The 16,862-nt window shown below is 24.5% G+C and overlaps 1 protein-coding gene across 1 annotated transcript; it reads right to left on the bottom strand.

The window, feature by feature from the left end:
• Window positions 1-937: 937 nt before the first annotated feature.
• LOC145829652 (F-box only protein 41-like) lies at window positions 938-7,743 on the bottom strand. The gene is made up of 14 exons (XM_082937505.1): window positions 7,683-7,743; window positions 7,280-7,368; window positions 7,081-7,159; window positions 6,895-7,025; window positions 6,631-6,757; window positions 6,035-6,081; window positions 4,362-4,488; window positions 3,952-4,122; window positions 3,431-3,545; window positions 3,040-3,286; window positions 2,200-2,324; window positions 2,042-2,137; window positions 1,516-1,697; window positions 938-1,216 (listed from the first exon to the last, which is right to left on the bottom strand). The coding sequence occupies exons 1-14, from the start codon at window positions 7,683-7,685 to the stop codon at window positions 1,169-1,171; spliced, it is 1,587 nt and encodes a 528-aa protein (XP_082793631.1). The 5' UTR covers window positions 7,686-7,743; the 3' UTR covers window positions 938-1,168.
• Window positions 7,744-16,862: the final 9,119 nt, after the last annotated feature.

The following is a 16,862-nucleotide window of genomic DNA, read 5'->3' on the forward strand; positions in this document are numbered from 1 at the left end:
GAGCTAAGAAAGCAGAGTCTTTCAATCTTTTTTTTCGCTTTTAAGTATACGTTTTCTGAAGATTTGCAGAAACGTACCAAGATACGTGCCTGGTTATAACTAATATTTTTACTAGGTTAACATAAAACTTGTTTTGAGTTTCTTTTAAACATATACTGTTTTTATTTGTTTGATAAACTGAAGTTACCATTTTTATATATAAAAAATACTTTTAGATATTGAAATTGTTTAATTCAAAAATTTTAATGCTACATTAATTAACATTTATAATTTTTCATAATATTTGTTTATCTTTTTATTTAGCCATTTTAAATAACTTTCAATTCAATTTAAATAGTAAGTAAACAGCTGTTGTAAAACCATACAAAGCTACTTTAAACACTTTTCCAAATAAATTTTAAAACAAATAGAAATTTGGACTTACGTAGAGTTTGAAATTACCATGAAAGTTATAAGACTTTAAGATGGATTAAAATTTTACACAAATTATAAAGTGAGCTCAATTGAAAAAAAAAATTCAGATAGCAAACTAGACTAAGGAGGCTAGCAAACATAAAAACATTTCTTTGGACAAGAATCGTAAAGTTTATATAAGCCAATACAGCAGGTCACTTGTAAAGCCCATGAAAAATTAAATCGTGCTAGCTTCAAGTAAATGTAGCTTTAAGAACATTGAAATTAAAGTGCTAACTGTATAAAAAATAGTACAAACTTTTGAACGTTTTATGGAGTTAGAAAAAAAAGCACATAACACTGACTATATAAAGTTTATTTTTTTATTCAGACTCTTAAATTAGCGGGCATTAAACATTTTTAGTAATAATTTATACTAATACGAAAAAAGTTTAAATTTTTCTACTAATTTGTTGTAAGAAAACACCGACTAAGAAAGAAAAAACATAAGAAAAAATAAATAAATTAAAACTTTGTTGGTGTTTGATTCCGAACAGTTTAAAATAATTAATACAGACTATTTAAATTTCATGAAATTTAAACAAAACTTTACATTTGAGTTTAAAAGCTTTTCAAGAAAATAAAACATTTTTTTTAACTTTTTTTATTAAGTTTAATTAAGTGTAAATAAATTTAAGTTTCCGTCTTAAGCCAGATCTTGTTTATATAAAACACTTAATATTAATAATAAAATTTCTACAGAAAATAACTTCATTCACAATATTATCAAACGAATTTTCTGCTGTTTTTTTTCGCTGTATTCCTGTAAATATTTTTGTTTTAGTAAAAATTTAGTATGTTTAAACTATTTTAATTATTTTATGCATATAACTGACAAAAGTACCAACTTAAGGTTAGCAGAAGTTCTTTTAGAACTTTTGGTTAACTTCTGGTTAGAAGGTTAACAGAACAATTTTTAAACTTTCTATTAAAAGTTAAAACTTTCATTATAAAGTAAAGTATTTTTTCTAAATCTGTATCAATAGATAAGAATAGAGAATAATTCTTTCATTCCTTAAATTTAAATATTTATTACTGCTGTTTTTTTAAATATGTACTTACTTTTAACTGTATTACTTTGTTTATAATGTCTTCGTAAGCATCTTCAGGTAAACTTTTGTTTTTCGTGTAAGTTTTGATGTTTAAAGTTACTTGAATATACTCTACGTTAGGCAGTTCTTCATTTAGTGTTTGTAAGGCTTTTTTCGTAATGAATGTTCTACTCAACAGCATTGTTTTAAGATCTTTAAAGTGTTATTATTTTTTAATTAAAAATATATATTTAAACCAAAAATTAATTAGTTTAGTAATTCTTACGTTAAATTTGAAAACAATTCTATTAATAGTTGCATTCTATTTTAATAAGATTACTGTTGATTATTTTAACTTTGCAACTTCAGTGAAATTAGTTTGATTAATTAAAACAGTTGTTATCACATTCAAAGTATAACTTGTAATAAAAGTTAAAATACGGCTTGTTAAATATTTTCGTTTCTAAACTTTTCTATGTATATAATTAAAACACTAAAAAAGTTATTTTATTTTTTGCGCTTTAACAAAACACACAAGCAAGTTCTATCTAACTTACTTTTGAACCCATATTGCGTTATGTAGTTGGCAGTTTCACTTCTGACTTCAGCAGAGTTGACCAGCTCAAGAACTCTTAGTTGAGCGCAGTTTGTTGCTACAAGAAGCTAAATTAAAATTTCAAATGCACTTTACCGGTTTAAGTTAAACTCGACTTACCAACAGCTTTCAATGATCGGCATCCTGTTAACGGTCCTCCATAGCTGAAAGCCTGTAAGTTAGGCAAGCACCAGCTTATTAAAACTATAACTTCGTCATCATACGAAGCAGAACTTGTAGATTTTCTAACATAAATATTTTATTAATTAGGTTTTTTACTGTTTATTTATAATTCATAACTTCAACGTTTACTGCTAAACAAACTTAAACTACTTACTTTTATACTTTTTCATTACAGATTTTGTGTTTAAAAAAAGAAAAATAACAAATAATTACAGAAAATAGAGCAATATTTTGTTTCAACTTGACCTAAAACAAGTAAACTATGTTCTTATCAGTAAGGACTTAGTTTGATAAATGGTTTACTATTATGCAAAAATAAACAACACATTTACATTTGTTTAAGCTTTTCCTTTATTTGACCAAGAAAAATAATCATTAGACAAATTAAAGGAGATTTTTTCGCCAAGTAGCTACAACTGCAAGTACTTTATAAAACCATATAGTTAAGTTGACAAGTGTTTTCCAAAAGCAAAAAGATTTTTTTTTAGTTTGATATTAAATACAAATCAGTACTTAAAAGTAAACTTGTACACTAGAGCAACTTTGCAGAAATGAAATAAACAAAATCTCTAGACAAGCATTAAATAAGACTACGTTTGGGACAAACTTTATATTAATGATTTGAAAACACTAAAAGTTAAATTTATTTACATTTAAGTCTGTTAAATAAAATAATAAACTTTTTATTAAAAACGAGTTAGATTACTACTACTATAATTTAAGAAATAAATAAAATAATGCATAGTTTGAAAAGTACCACAAATGAAACAAGTGTACCTATTCAAAGGAGGCGCAATCTCAAGCGTGGTTAATCCCCTACACCGAGAAACAAACGAGTTTGCGACTTGGCACGAGACAGGGTCGAAGCAGGTCCGGTAGGTCACTGTCTTTAGGTTTGGATTGTGGCAGGACGCGGCCCACAGGCACCTGGAAGTAACCGACCAACCACAGTCTTCCACGCACAACCTCGCCAAGTTCGACCCGCAACTTTTCAGTAAAAGCTCCAACGCGTGGTCGAGACTTCCTTAGTTTTTTGTATTAAAAACACAAATTAAAAAAAAATGAAGAAAGACATAACTGGTAAGTTACATAGCATCACTAACTTATTTTCAAACCTATTAATATATAAAAAGTTAACATTATTTTTTTTTTAAATAGTCAGACTTACCTATTATTAAGCAGTAGTTTGAACGTTTTTGTCTCACATCTGTATTTAAGAAGGTTACATTTTTTAAAGACAAAGATTTGCATTTTGAAGACCAGCTCGATGATAAGATTAAAAGCTGTAAAAAATAATTGCACTTTAAAAATTAGGTCTTGGCAACACTGCTTTTAAGTTTAAAAAAGCAGTTCTTAAGAATTAAAAACGACACAAACTTGTTGAAACATATGGATTTTTATTTGTCAACATATTTTTAATCAGAATTTATCAGATATTATTTAACGCTAAAAAAGATTTCGAAACTTTTACTTTGTGACAAAATTCTATTCAAGGAAAGAAACTTTGTCAAAATAAAAAAATTATAAACTTTTTTTTAGAATTTAAAAAAAAGTTTATAACATAATTAGTGTTTAAAAAACTTTTTTTTTTCTGACCCAACAATATCTACTTGCACAAAAAAACAGTTTAACATTTCAAGCAACAAAATTTTTATTTTTTAAGTCACATAAATGTATATTTCTTAAAACCTCTGGAGCGAGGCGGATGTTTTTGAAGCAAACAATCTTCCACAAATTCGGGTTTCTAGACAATCGCTTCCATTCTGAACACACGAGTGCGCAGCGGAGCAGTTCAGGTGAAGTCAAGCGTGAAAATACGAGAGTCAGCGCGAAACTGCGATCCAGGTCTTTGGTTTTATCCTGTGAAAAAATTTGCTGTTTTATTTTTCAGAATAGATGTTTAAAATCACGATCAACATTTTAAAACTCTTGTGTACTAAAAATTTTATTTGTATGATATATATAATTGTGATAAAAACCTTGACAAATTTAACTATTAACAATTTTCTGACAGAACTTATAGTTTTCTATAGTATTTATAGTATAACAACCATAATCTTGAAGCATATTTTTTAAACACAAGTCCATATTAACCTAACCTTGAAAATTTTGTTGGAAAACGGATATATGCGTTCAACATCAATTGTTGAATTAAACATACTATTTTCATTGTCTGGCCGCACGACTATAGAGTTTATATAAGCTTCATCAATATCAGTCCTCAATCTTAACAAAATGAAATAAGTAAAAAATCAACTTGTACATTAACACTTTTTGCTTTTATTTTTATCTTTTAAGCGAAGGGCTTAGCTAAACGTAATTTAAATATCTTTTAAAGGATGATTATTAACTAAAACTACAATTTACACCATTTTAACTTTGATCACCTAAAGAACTGTAATAACTTGTTTTTATACATTTTTTACTTAGTCTATATATGTTTTGTTTTGCTCAACATACTTGTAATTTTTTTTTCTACACACATAGTATAGTTCAAATTTTATTAGCGTAAAAAATTAAGCCAACTGAAAATGTAACTTTACAAAATAAAGAATCACAGGTATAGTAAAGATTTAGTTTTAAAAGATAATTCGACATCATTAAAATTTATATTAGTTTGAAAAATACGGTGTGTGTATTGTAAAAACAAACTAAACTAAATAAACCGTCTTAATTGTATACAAAGCACTTTTAAAAGATCTTTCGTTTGTTTGTTTTAAAGAAAGTATCCTTTATGCTTACTCAGATAGAGCTTAAAGGAATCTATATGAACAGACATGATTGATGGTGTTTATAAAAATAAACAAAAGAACTTTTAAAGGCGTTTTCTTATTAATATGCACATTTTTTAATGTTGTTACTACACATATTATCTACGAAATATACAAGTTACTTTAAATTACAAACTTACAACTAAACTAAATCTGAAAGTAACATTACTTAAATAACAGTAAGTTCTATTGGTCAACGTCTTTATATTTTTTTTTAGTATAAAAAGTATAGCAACTAGAATTTTTCTTTTTAAAGAATTTAAGAAAGATTGTTTTTCATAAGTAAAAGTTCTACAAGCAGTAACAACGATTTTGAAATGTTGTTTTAATTAATATTCAAGCAGATATAATTACAAAACGTTAAAAGTTATCAAAGTGGTGTGCGACTTGATAACCAAAAGTTTTTCCTCACTAGATCCGAGGACCAATTATTTTGAGCGCTTTTTTTGTCGTTCAATAAATGATATAAAATTAAGCTCATCTGTAATCAATTTCCGTTGATAATAAAATAGATTTAAAAAAAAATTAATAATGATAACTAGTGGAATTATGTTATAATTAATGTTTTTATTTCTGTTTAACTAGATTGAAGGTTTAAAGGTGTTTTTAGAATCAATTTAATTAACAAAAACATCGGCGAATGTCAGCAGAGCAGAAGCCTTGACTTTCGTATGCCGTGAGACAAGCTCAAGTTTAACCTAAGGGTTGATCAACCCTTATTTTAAAAAGGATTTAAATGAGTATTTTTATTTAAAGTAAAAACCTAGGAAAAACTTAAAATTTACATTTTGTTTGTGTTTCATATTAGCAAAATAAAATTTCAGCTTCTTTATATACTAAAACACTGTTTTAAGATATGATTTTTATAACCATTTAATAAAATGTTAAAACGCAAAGGAACAAAAAAATACAGAGTTTTTTATTTTTCCAAGTTTAGACCAAAATTTAAAGAATATTTTAGACGCATAATACGTTGTAAAAAATATTTTAAAGTAAGTTACCTATTTTTACTTGTCGTCCTGTTTAATTTTGTCATCACTACTTGTTCCTGTTGTGTAAAAACAATAAAGTGAAATGAAAAGTTTGAAAATACTTGTGTACTGAAATGCCAATTTATTTTCATAGGTGTACAACAATACAAGAGAACGACATTATTGTCCTTCGAAACAACTGTAGCTAACAAAATAAACTCTTGCACTTAAATCAGATATAGGTAAACAATATTAGCTATCTTAAATATATATAGTGTTGTTATTTAACTACATTGAAATAAAAAAGAGCTAGCGGTAAATACATTTTTACTGTAACCGAAAATCGATAACTATTTAGACATGATTGTTTTAAGTACTCACAAACTTATAAAAATTATTTTAAGTTTGAATGTTCTAGCATATCGTTAATAATTTAAAGAACATTAGAAAGAATGCATAAAAAAGAACTTATAATTTACACTAATAATAGACTAAACTAAAGTTTCCAAACACAGATATTTTTTTAATAAACTTAAACTATACTTCCAATAACTAATAATCTCAGTTAATGTACTTTTTAGTACTTTTATTTTCGTTTTATAAACCTTAAAAGTGCGATTACTTACTAAAATGTTTTCAGTATGCCTAAGCTTTTGTTCCATCATTAGAAGTTTTGAAGCCATCTTGTTTTGTAAACTTTGTTCTTTTAAAAACGTTATTTTAGCATGTTTGTGTCTTAAAACTTCTCTGTAACTGTATAAGTTTTTTAACTAATAGTTTTTTTTCAATATATGTTATGAATAAATGTGTTAAACAATAAACAAGGATTTAAAAATAGTAATACTTGTATATAAATGATATTCAAGTAACTTCAAATTTCAACATTTGACCTTTTAACTTCTTCAGGCTCCAGTTGATTGATTCGTAATTGTAGTCCACTTATTTTGTCATTTAGTTCAGAAACTGTATCATGCAAGTTTTCGTTTTTATCCTTTTCTTCATGCTTGCGAGCAAATGTAACCTGTTTTAAAAAGTTTTACAGTGTCTATATTTAGCAATTGTCTTATACTTAGTACCTTTTTTATTCTTTGATATCTTTTGTTTTCATACTTGTTTAGAGTGTTATTGCGTCTAATTGTTTCAACAGCTGCTTTACTACAAGAAAAAAACTTAGAATTAGATAAAACTGTTATAACATTTTCGAGAAAATGATTAATTTTAATTTGAAAAAGGTTAAAACTAAATTTTGAAATAAAGGTAAACCTTCTAACTAACTTTTTTCTAAAAATAATGTCCGGCTCTTCTATTTTTGGACAATATTTTTCAAACATACTTTCCATAAACTCAGTAGATCTTCTTCTATCCTATTATTTAAAGCTTTTATAGTTCGGTTAAAAGTTTAAAATTGTGAACAAAAATAAAGTACAAGTTTTAAACTGTTATAGATATATTGTACTATACATTGTATAGTACATATAAGTAACTAACATATAATCATAAAGCATTCTTAAAACAAGTTTAGTATAAAACATAATCATATAAAGAGCTGATGTTTTAGTTTATACTCATATGAAAAATAAGTTCTAATTATAATCCAATCAGTTTACTCTTATTACCACCAAGTTGTAGTTCAAAAAAATGTTTGTAATTAGACGGTTTACCTTAAAAAAGAGCTAACCATTACATTTTCTAAGTATTCAAACCGTCATTTTTTAACAAACATTATTTATCGTGTGAACTTGTCTAAAGTTTAGATTAAAATAAGCTAGAAATATCATTTTTTCATTGTCCAAAAGTGCTTATAGTTTCAAGTACGCTTTTGTTCAAAGTGTAATGTTTTTGTTTTAAAGTGAGTACAATTTAAGGTAATATATGATTACGTAATAGTGTTTAGTACGCATCGCTGTTTGAATATTGAATTGATAGTATTCAGAAATACTAAGATGAACTTTCATCAGTTCAATGGTTTTAAAATAATTTTTTTAGTTTGTTTACTCTTTAACTCTTACAACGGTTTGAGTAGGACTAATGATACTTTTCTTTATGTACGATAAAATTTAAACATTTCCAGCTTTTTTAATGTACATTCTACTTATAAAACGCACCAGCAAACTTTTTTTTCTTTAATTTATACAAAAAAAATTATGCATAAAATAAATTTTAAAGGTTCTAAGTTTAAGTATGTTTTAAAGTGTTTTTTAATAGGTCAATGTCAAATTTGGTTAGTAGTTTATACTTTTTTTTGAGCGTTATAAAAAGTGTAATATGTAAAAAGAAACTGTTTTTAGTTTTAAAACTAGGAAATTTTGAAAAAAAAAATATTGTTTTTAGTTTTATCCTTAGTTTTAATTTTATATAATTGTGTTATTTTTCATTTTTGAAATTATCACAATATTTTCATAATAAGTTTTTAGAAACTACTTTTGTTTGTAAAACTAAAAGCAAATGTGTTTTAATTCAATTTTACATTTCTAATTACATTAGTTGTTACACTTTAATCTTTATAATTATAGTGTTTTTAATTTATAGTATATTCATTATTTGTCTAGTTTTTGCTAATTCTTTTGTTATAAATTTATAAAACTTTAACAGATATATGCATATAAAAATAACACTTATGTTTTGCAGTGAGATATTTACAGAGCTATTCTGTTTTGTCTTTATACTGTCCTTTTTGCAGTTCTATATAACTAAAACGTAATCTTTGATAAAAAACTTTAAATGCATGCACTATCATGTTGTAAGTTAGCTCAAGTTAGCTTTCAAAGGATGGTAAAATAGACATTAAAGACCAGTTCAGACTTGTAATTTTTTATTTATATGTTTACAACTAAATATTTATCAAGTTTTTTTGTCATTGAACACTTTGATTGGCATTAAAACTCCTACTCTTTTTATTCTTTAGAAATATACGACAATTTACAATGAAAAGTTATTTAACTTATAAATTCTTTCGATTCATTCATTTATACTTTAAAGTGTTCAAATTTTAGTATTCGCTAGGGGCCAACAAAGAAATTTTGAAATTTCAAGTGCAACAGTTTTGATATTCAATTTTATGTTTAATGGTCTAATATTTGTATCAACTAACTATGTTAAAGTAAGATAAAGTATTTAAACTAAAATTTTTGATTATATGTTTAGTGTTTGAACGCATTTACTTATTTTATAAAAAAAAACTAAACTTGTAAAAGTCAATAAATTAAAAATTCGTTACACGGATTTTAATGTTGAAAAATAAGTTAATTTATCATAAAGTTAGTTTTTTTCAATGTAACCTTTCCAGACTAATAATTATTTAGTTCTTCTAACTAATTTTTTCAGAACCTAATGAGTTTATAATTGAATACATAATCATCAAAAAGCATTTTTTATATTTTTTAAATACTCTAACTATTTGTTTTTAACTAATCACTTCGAAACATGTTTGTTTTTATTGAAATGGCAAAAATTGGTGGTTGATAATTTAAAACTAATTAAAAGTACATTAACGCAAGTAAAAATAAGCTATTTAACTAAATCTCAAGTTGCATTTATTTCATAAAGCATACTTTTACTAGCTAAAAAACAAAGCTATCTATCTTAAAAACATGTATCAAACTACAAGAATATATTAACCGTTCTTGTTTTATAACTAAATGTATAAAACCGCGGCTTTGTATTCATTTGGTTACTTCTAATAAAATATTTTAAATTTCTAAAATTGTTTTACACGTTAGATATTAATAATAAAAGTTAATTGAATATTGTTCAAACATGAATGTTAGACAAACCGCCATACCACAGTTTATTAAATATCTAAAATATAAATTAACAATTTTTTAATAAACTTTTCATAAGCTTTACTTGAACAAATTAACAAGTTTTATTGATCTAGTGAGCATATTTCAACAATTTTAACTGTTTAGATATTTCATATCACACACTTTATTCTAATGTTTGAAATTACTTTGAATTCACTTTAAGATAAGCAGTTTTTGGATTGACATTTTTTTTTAATTACATAAACGGTAGAATTTTTTCTAAAATATCATTAGTTTTAATTTTTGTTAAAACGATTTATTTGACTTTTAAGTAAAAATTAATCACGAAGAATTTTTTATATAAATTATTTTTGTATAAAATGCTCTTTTGCAAAATGCCAAACATTTTACTCCCTCGATCAAACTCGCTTTTTGTTTTTATACTTAGCAAACAATAGCTTCATCTTACATAAAAATAACAATCAGTTATTTTTTGATAAATTTTAGTAGAAACTAATTCCTTGTTTTAGTGCAATATATAAGCAATTTGGAGTTCAATTTATGATTTAAATTTTTTTCTTAAGCTGTTTTAATGTGTTTTTTTATAATTGACAGTGAATTTCACCTTTAGATAAGACTGATTGTGTATATTTGTTGGAATTTCAAGTCATAAACTTGCGGTTCTTATTGTATATATGCAAAAAAGTTCGTTTAAGTATTATTTAAGGGTAAAGTATAGTAAGAAAAATTCATGTAAGTTTATGAAGTCTGTTTGCTTATAACGTTTTAAGAAAGCGCAATACATATTTACAACTTTTTTTAGACAATTTAATTCAACAAAACACAAAAAATATTGAGGACTATTTTTTTTATTAGTTTTAATTTCAAATTATGTTGATAATCAAAAACATATTTCTTTGACTTTTTACTTATTTTGTTTGTTTTAATTTTATCAAACTCATTAATTACTACTTCTAGTTATTGTCTTTTTAGCTTATTTTACTATGTTAATATTTAGTTTAAAAGGTTATATTAGTATCTTAAAGTTTACCTTATTAAACTAACCCGAAATTTAGTATCAATTTAGTTGTTATTTTACTTTTACTTAAACATTTCTATTTTAACTTAATAGAAACACAGAAAAAATATTTAGCAAACGGTAAAATTTCTATTGAAGTAACTTTTATAAATTATAAACTAAATATAAAATGAAAGCATTTATTATACTGTTTAGTAATTAACATTATGTGATATCAAAAATTTAAAGAACCAAAAGACAGTTAAAGCATTAAAGCTTGTAAAGTTCAAATGAAATCAAAGCGTTATTTGTATATAGAAAACTACTTAAAAACATTAAATGCAAAAGTTTGTATGAAAGGTGTTAACCTTTTTTTAATCTTAAGTTTTAATATAAACACTATTTAAAACATTTAAAGCAAAATATCAAATGCAAAAACTTTGTATATTAAGTACTTCCTGAATTAAATATAAAATATTTAGGCAAAAACAATTTGTTGCGGCTTAAGATTAAACACAAACTTAATGCAAGCGGTCAAACAAGTTTGTCCGCATTGCAACCGATAACTAAGCGACAAAAACGAATAAAAGTAGCATGCAGGGTTTAAAGTAGATAAGAGATCAATATTAATGAAACCCGACCAAGTTAAAAAAGAGAAAATGTGGTTACTGTCATGACTGAACATAGATCCTTATTATGAGCGTGTCATCAATTTGATTCCTCTGCTAATTAACGTAGAAAGATGTAGTTAATAATTTATAATTTCTCTAAAAAGCAAAAACATTATTTCTTAATGCCGAGTTTCTAACTTATAAAAGAAGCTTCTGTTTTATTTACTTTTATTTACTTTCAATTTAGCTTTCTTAAAAGTGTAACTTATTATGTATATTACTTAAAGCCTAATTTGAACTGAGACTTTCTCTTAAATGTACACATATCATAAGTAGTCATTAGTCAACAAAGTATGTATCTTAAATGCCCTTAAGATATTTTAATCTAAACTGAAAAAGTATAAGAACTGAAATTAAAAACGCATTTTGAATGATATTAAAAGACATAAATTCGAAAACACTTCATTTTAGATTAAATTTCTAATGTATAACGTTTTACGACACAAAAAAACTTTGATGAACTTAAAGCCACACTGTTTTTTATATATTTAAGCGGAAAAATATACTCAATGTCTACAAACAAAATCTTAAAGCAGCAAAGTAGTACTAATTATCGTTTTTAAATAAAAAAAATTTACAGTAACTTGTTATAAAATCATTAGATAACAAAATAGCTAGGACTAACATCTTTGCTTAATGAAAATATTTTACAAGTATTTTAATTAATTATCATTTTTATAGCGTACAGCTTTTTTATTATCCTATATTAATATAATTGTAAACAACTTGCTGCTTATAATCTTGTATATTGTATTTGGCCTTGAACCATTTTGTTATCTAATTAAGTGTTTTAAACAACCTTCTTACGTAACATTTTAAGTTTTTGTAAATACGCTGTATAAATTTTCTCGAATTAACTGTTTTTTGATTGAACCTACTGTATATTTTTAAAGTGTATTATATAGTTCAAAAAAAAGTTAAATAGGACTATATATACAGACAAAGCATTTTTACAATAGACCTTTATTTAGCAAAAATTAAGTAAACATTTTTTTGTATAAACTCTATGTCTTTTATTTATCTATAAAGTATACCAATTCAGGTTTGCATTATTTCGACAAAAAGAGAATAAGCCTAATTCGAGATAGCATTAAAAAAAAAGTTGTTGAATGAAATTTTGAACAAGGTAAAAACGTGTACGATGCTAATATTATTTTAATAAGAATATTTTATCTTATATCGAATGTCATAACAAAACATTAAAACTTTTATTAAAAACTGACTACTTCAGTTTTTTGTTAGGTTTTTATTAGGTTTATTAGTAGACTAAAGCAAGTTGTATCGTTTTATTTTTAATTTCAGTTAAAAAGTAAGAGTAAAATAAAGGTTTAGAAGTTTATTTTATTTAACTATTTACAACAAGTCAAAGTTGTCTTTATTGATTTGTCAGTGTCAACACTGTTTCATTAAACAAAATAAAATGGGTCAGAGGTCATTTAAAAAACTTATTTTGTACACAAATGTTATAAATTTTATATATAAAATTATTTTATATAATATTTGGGATTAAATGGCTCAAGAAAGTATTATTATAAAATAATAAGTATTAGCTCAACACACACTTGGTAAATAATTTAATAAATTACTTTTCTCTAAACATGATTTGTTTTGTTATTCAATTTAATTTTACTTGAAACTTTTACAAAGTTCTTCTAAACTTAGTATTAAATTTTCTTATAAAAATATATTTTATATCTAGATAAATAGCAGATAGGTGTTTAAAGAGTAAAAATAGTCTAGAAAAATAAACAGTATACTACATAAAAATGTTACATAGATTTAGTACATATACTGAAAACTGCTGTCAAAAAGTTTTTAGAGTGTTTAAAATCCTAGTTTAAGGAAAGTCTAAAAAAATTCCTGTATGTTTACAGGAGTATTTAGGTCCTGTTTGTGCTTTAATAAATTTATTTCAGGTTAAAAATAATAATAGCACAAAAACCCCATGACAGCAACTTCGGCAGCTTCCTTGTTGCTTGGTAATAATCTAAACAACTGCAACAACAGATTATCGGCGAAACCTAGGGATACCAAACTAAAAGGAAGACTTCAGGTTCCGAGCAATGAAAATTTATCGACGTTGTCGTTAAGAAGCTGGATTCCTGAGTTAGTTTAACAATCAGAAAGTTTAAGTATTAAACTACAAAAACCATTATAAAATAGATTAAGAGTTGAACTAATAAAATAAAAAAATTAAATCTTTTTTGAGAATAGATAAATAAAGTAGTAGCTCTATTATCTACATAATGTAGAACTTACTTCTAACATTTAAATGGAAGTATTTTTTAGTTTAATTTTAAGAAGTTTTTGTTAGTAAAAGCATGAAGAATTGAGATTATCTCAGCTTTTTATCATCGTTAAATTACTAACAATGACTTAATAAAAACACATATTGTTTTTTTTTATTGTTTATGTTGTGATAAGGACTTAATACTTTCAAAATGTTTATAAAATACAAAAAGGCTATTGAAAATACTTCATAAATTTTCATTATATTTTTCAAATTTTAGAAATTTTATTTTAAAATAAAAATTTATAAAGAATATTTTTACTGAATAACATATGTCTTTAAAATAATTACTTGAAAAAAAAGTGGAAAAATACCTAAATAATTTTATAATTTTGATAACAGTTGGTTTGTTTTAGAAAATATTAAAACTTTTACACTTAACTGAAACATTTTTAAAAGTATAAAATAATAAAAATCTAAAGGCTAAAGTTCAGAAGAGTAAGAATTCTTTAGTAAAACTAGAGTTCACCCTTATAGTTGAACAAAATGCAGAATTGTTTATCAGAATCGTTAGCCATAAATCAAACCATCTGAAGGCCAACCAACATGGCAACGGCAATAAAACAATTCTCAAATCGTTTTATTTCTTTCAGAGTAAAAACTCCAACCTTTGCCTATTTCCAATCATAAATTTTTAAAGCGATGCGGCGGCTTCGTATCAATCTTTAAATTGGCTTTGCTATGAAAATATACGTTTCTTTGTCCGTGCTTGTTTGTGTGTTGAATTCAAAACGTTTTCTTTGTTATTGTCACAAGAGACGAGCAGTTTTGTCGCGGGCCATTCTTGAAAACTCGTGTTTGGCTTGATCGTTACGCCGTGTCAACACCTACACACTGCTTTACGGCTTCTGCATTCGCAATTAAATATTTATGGCGGTTTATGTAGGAACAAATTTCAGGTTTTTTGTTAAAAAGAAGATTTTTTTTTAATACAAGCAGCTCACCTATACATACAATGACTGATGTTGGCTTAAAAATGCTTGTTTATATTTAGGTTAAACTTTCAAAGCTTTATATAAAAAAGTAAGTTTTTAACACCTTATGTTTTAACTCCGTTAATTTTTAATAGTTAATTATAAAAATAACCTTATTTAGGTAACTTAGTTTTATTTTAAACAACATTTGTTTATTGCAACGTTATACATTTGTATCTATGTAAAATGCATATGTACGTATTTTATACGATACTTATTTTAGTCATTAAACAAGAATAACTTTTTTTTGGAATGCGAGTACTATTTAATCGTTAATAGATTTATACAAACACTTGAAACATTTTTCTTGCAGATATAAAACCAAAGATTTGGTTAAGCTTACATAAATTATAGTACCAAATTTAAAAGGTTTTAATTTAAAACTGATTAGTGGTTTTATTTTAGATAAATAGATTGCTTATTAAATGATCAAAAAAATATGCGTTTTAAAAAGTTTATAAATTAATAAAAACATTTATAGAATTTAAAAAGTTATAAAAGTATACTTTGATTATTATTTTAGTTACGAATGTTTAGAAAAAACATATGTGAAAGCAGTTTATCATAACATTACTAGTAACAACACGTTTTTACAATGATTCATTTGTATAGCTTTAACATATCAAGTTTTGTTAACGTTAATCATTTCATTGGTTAAAGCAAATAAAATGCACAAATTATTTACTGAATTTAACCTATTATTAAACGAAGGTAAAAAGTGAGTTTTATTTTTACAAAAAAATTATAGCTTTAAATTTTTTTCAGCTTTTCCTATGTAAAACTAAGTTGCACAGGTTTATTTGAAATAAATTAAAAAGCTTTGTTTTAGTTTGTTTTGAAGATTTTTTGTAGTTTAGTATTTAAAATGTTAATATTTTTTCAACTTTGCATTGCTTTAATATATTATTTAAAGAAAATATTAGTTTTCATAGTTTATGCGACAAATTTTATTTAAATTGGTAAAAAAATAAAATTTTTAAATAAGTTTTAAAATAAGCCTTTTTTGGTTAATAAATCAAAAATTCAAAGTCGTACGATTGAAGGTTTTACCAAAGAATTTCAGCTAACCTTATGTATGTATATGAAAGTTAGTTACATATGTACAAATCAATTTAAAGCAAATAAATCAATAATGTTCGTTTATTTAAGTTTAATGTCTAACATGATTACAGATTATTTAGTAAGTATAAGTTTTATAACTTAAATTTTAAAAACAAAATGAGATTTAGAAATATTAACAGTCTAAAGTTTTGTTTTATTAACAATAATTAAAAACAACTATAACAACCCAAAAACCATACTTACATTAAATGGTATTACGTTATTTTCAAATTATTTAATTTTGTTATATAACTTTTAAGTAAAACCAACCCAGATAATTAAAATAAATATTTTATAAAAAAAAATTTAAACTAAAAAAATTCTATCACAATTGATTAGGTCATGCTTTGAATAATAGTTTTAGAAAACTTTTATTATGTTACTATTGAAATTTTATTTACACCTAGTGTGCTTAACGATTTTCTATTATAATTTTATATTTAGGTCAATACATTTTTTCTATTGAATACTGCATGTTAAAGCTATGGTTTATATAAAAAAAAGTGTTTAAACAAAACAATTCCAAACCTTGAAATCTTTTAACATAAACATGCATCTTTGGTATTTTTTGTTGAAAAAAAACTAATAAAATAAAATAACTCTCTATAAAAACTGTTAATGTGTAAATCATTTTATATGATAATATTTTAGATATTTTTCAACAATATATTACAAATTATAACATGAACAAAGCTTTTTAAGCTAACGTTTCACGTAGCTTTGACAATCTAAAACTAAACATATTACTTTCTTTCCCAAATATCTTTTAAAGTGCTCAAGTTTAGTTATGAACTTCTTAAAACTTGGAGTATACGTAAAGTAATTCATGTATAAGCAAGGAAATTTAAATAATAATTTAAATAATTAATTGTTATAAGTTAAAAAGAACGTTGAAACTACATAGTGTTGTATATTAAAAACTAATTTGTATGTATTTTCATTGTACATTTTAATCAATAGGTTCTACTAACTACACCAACAAAAGTTACTAAGCATGTATTTTAAATCTAATTTAGTCAGTTTGGTAACTTTTTATTAAAATTTTTAGTTTGGAAAGTATA

Source organism: Thalia democratica, chromosome 2 (genome assembly GCF_965202585.1).
Source record: "Thalia democratica chromosome 2, ktThaDemo2.hap1.1, whole genome shotgun sequence".
NCBI lineage: Eukaryota > Metazoa > Chordata > Thaliacea > Salpida > Salpidae > Thalia > Thalia democratica.

What these genes read in the sequence shown, in the direction of transcription:
- LOC145829652 (XM_082937505.1), bottom strand. An exon ending in GACATTATTTTTAGAAAAAA is followed by an intron (nt 7,160 to 7,279) that starts GTTAGTTAGAAG and finishes TTTTTCTTGTAG; the next exon opens with TAAAGCAGCTGTTGAAACAA. An exon ending in GATATCAAAGAATAAAAAAG is followed by an intron (nt 7,026 to 7,080) that starts GTACTAAGTATA and finishes TTTTTAAAACAG; the next exon opens with GTTACATTTGCTCGCAAGCA.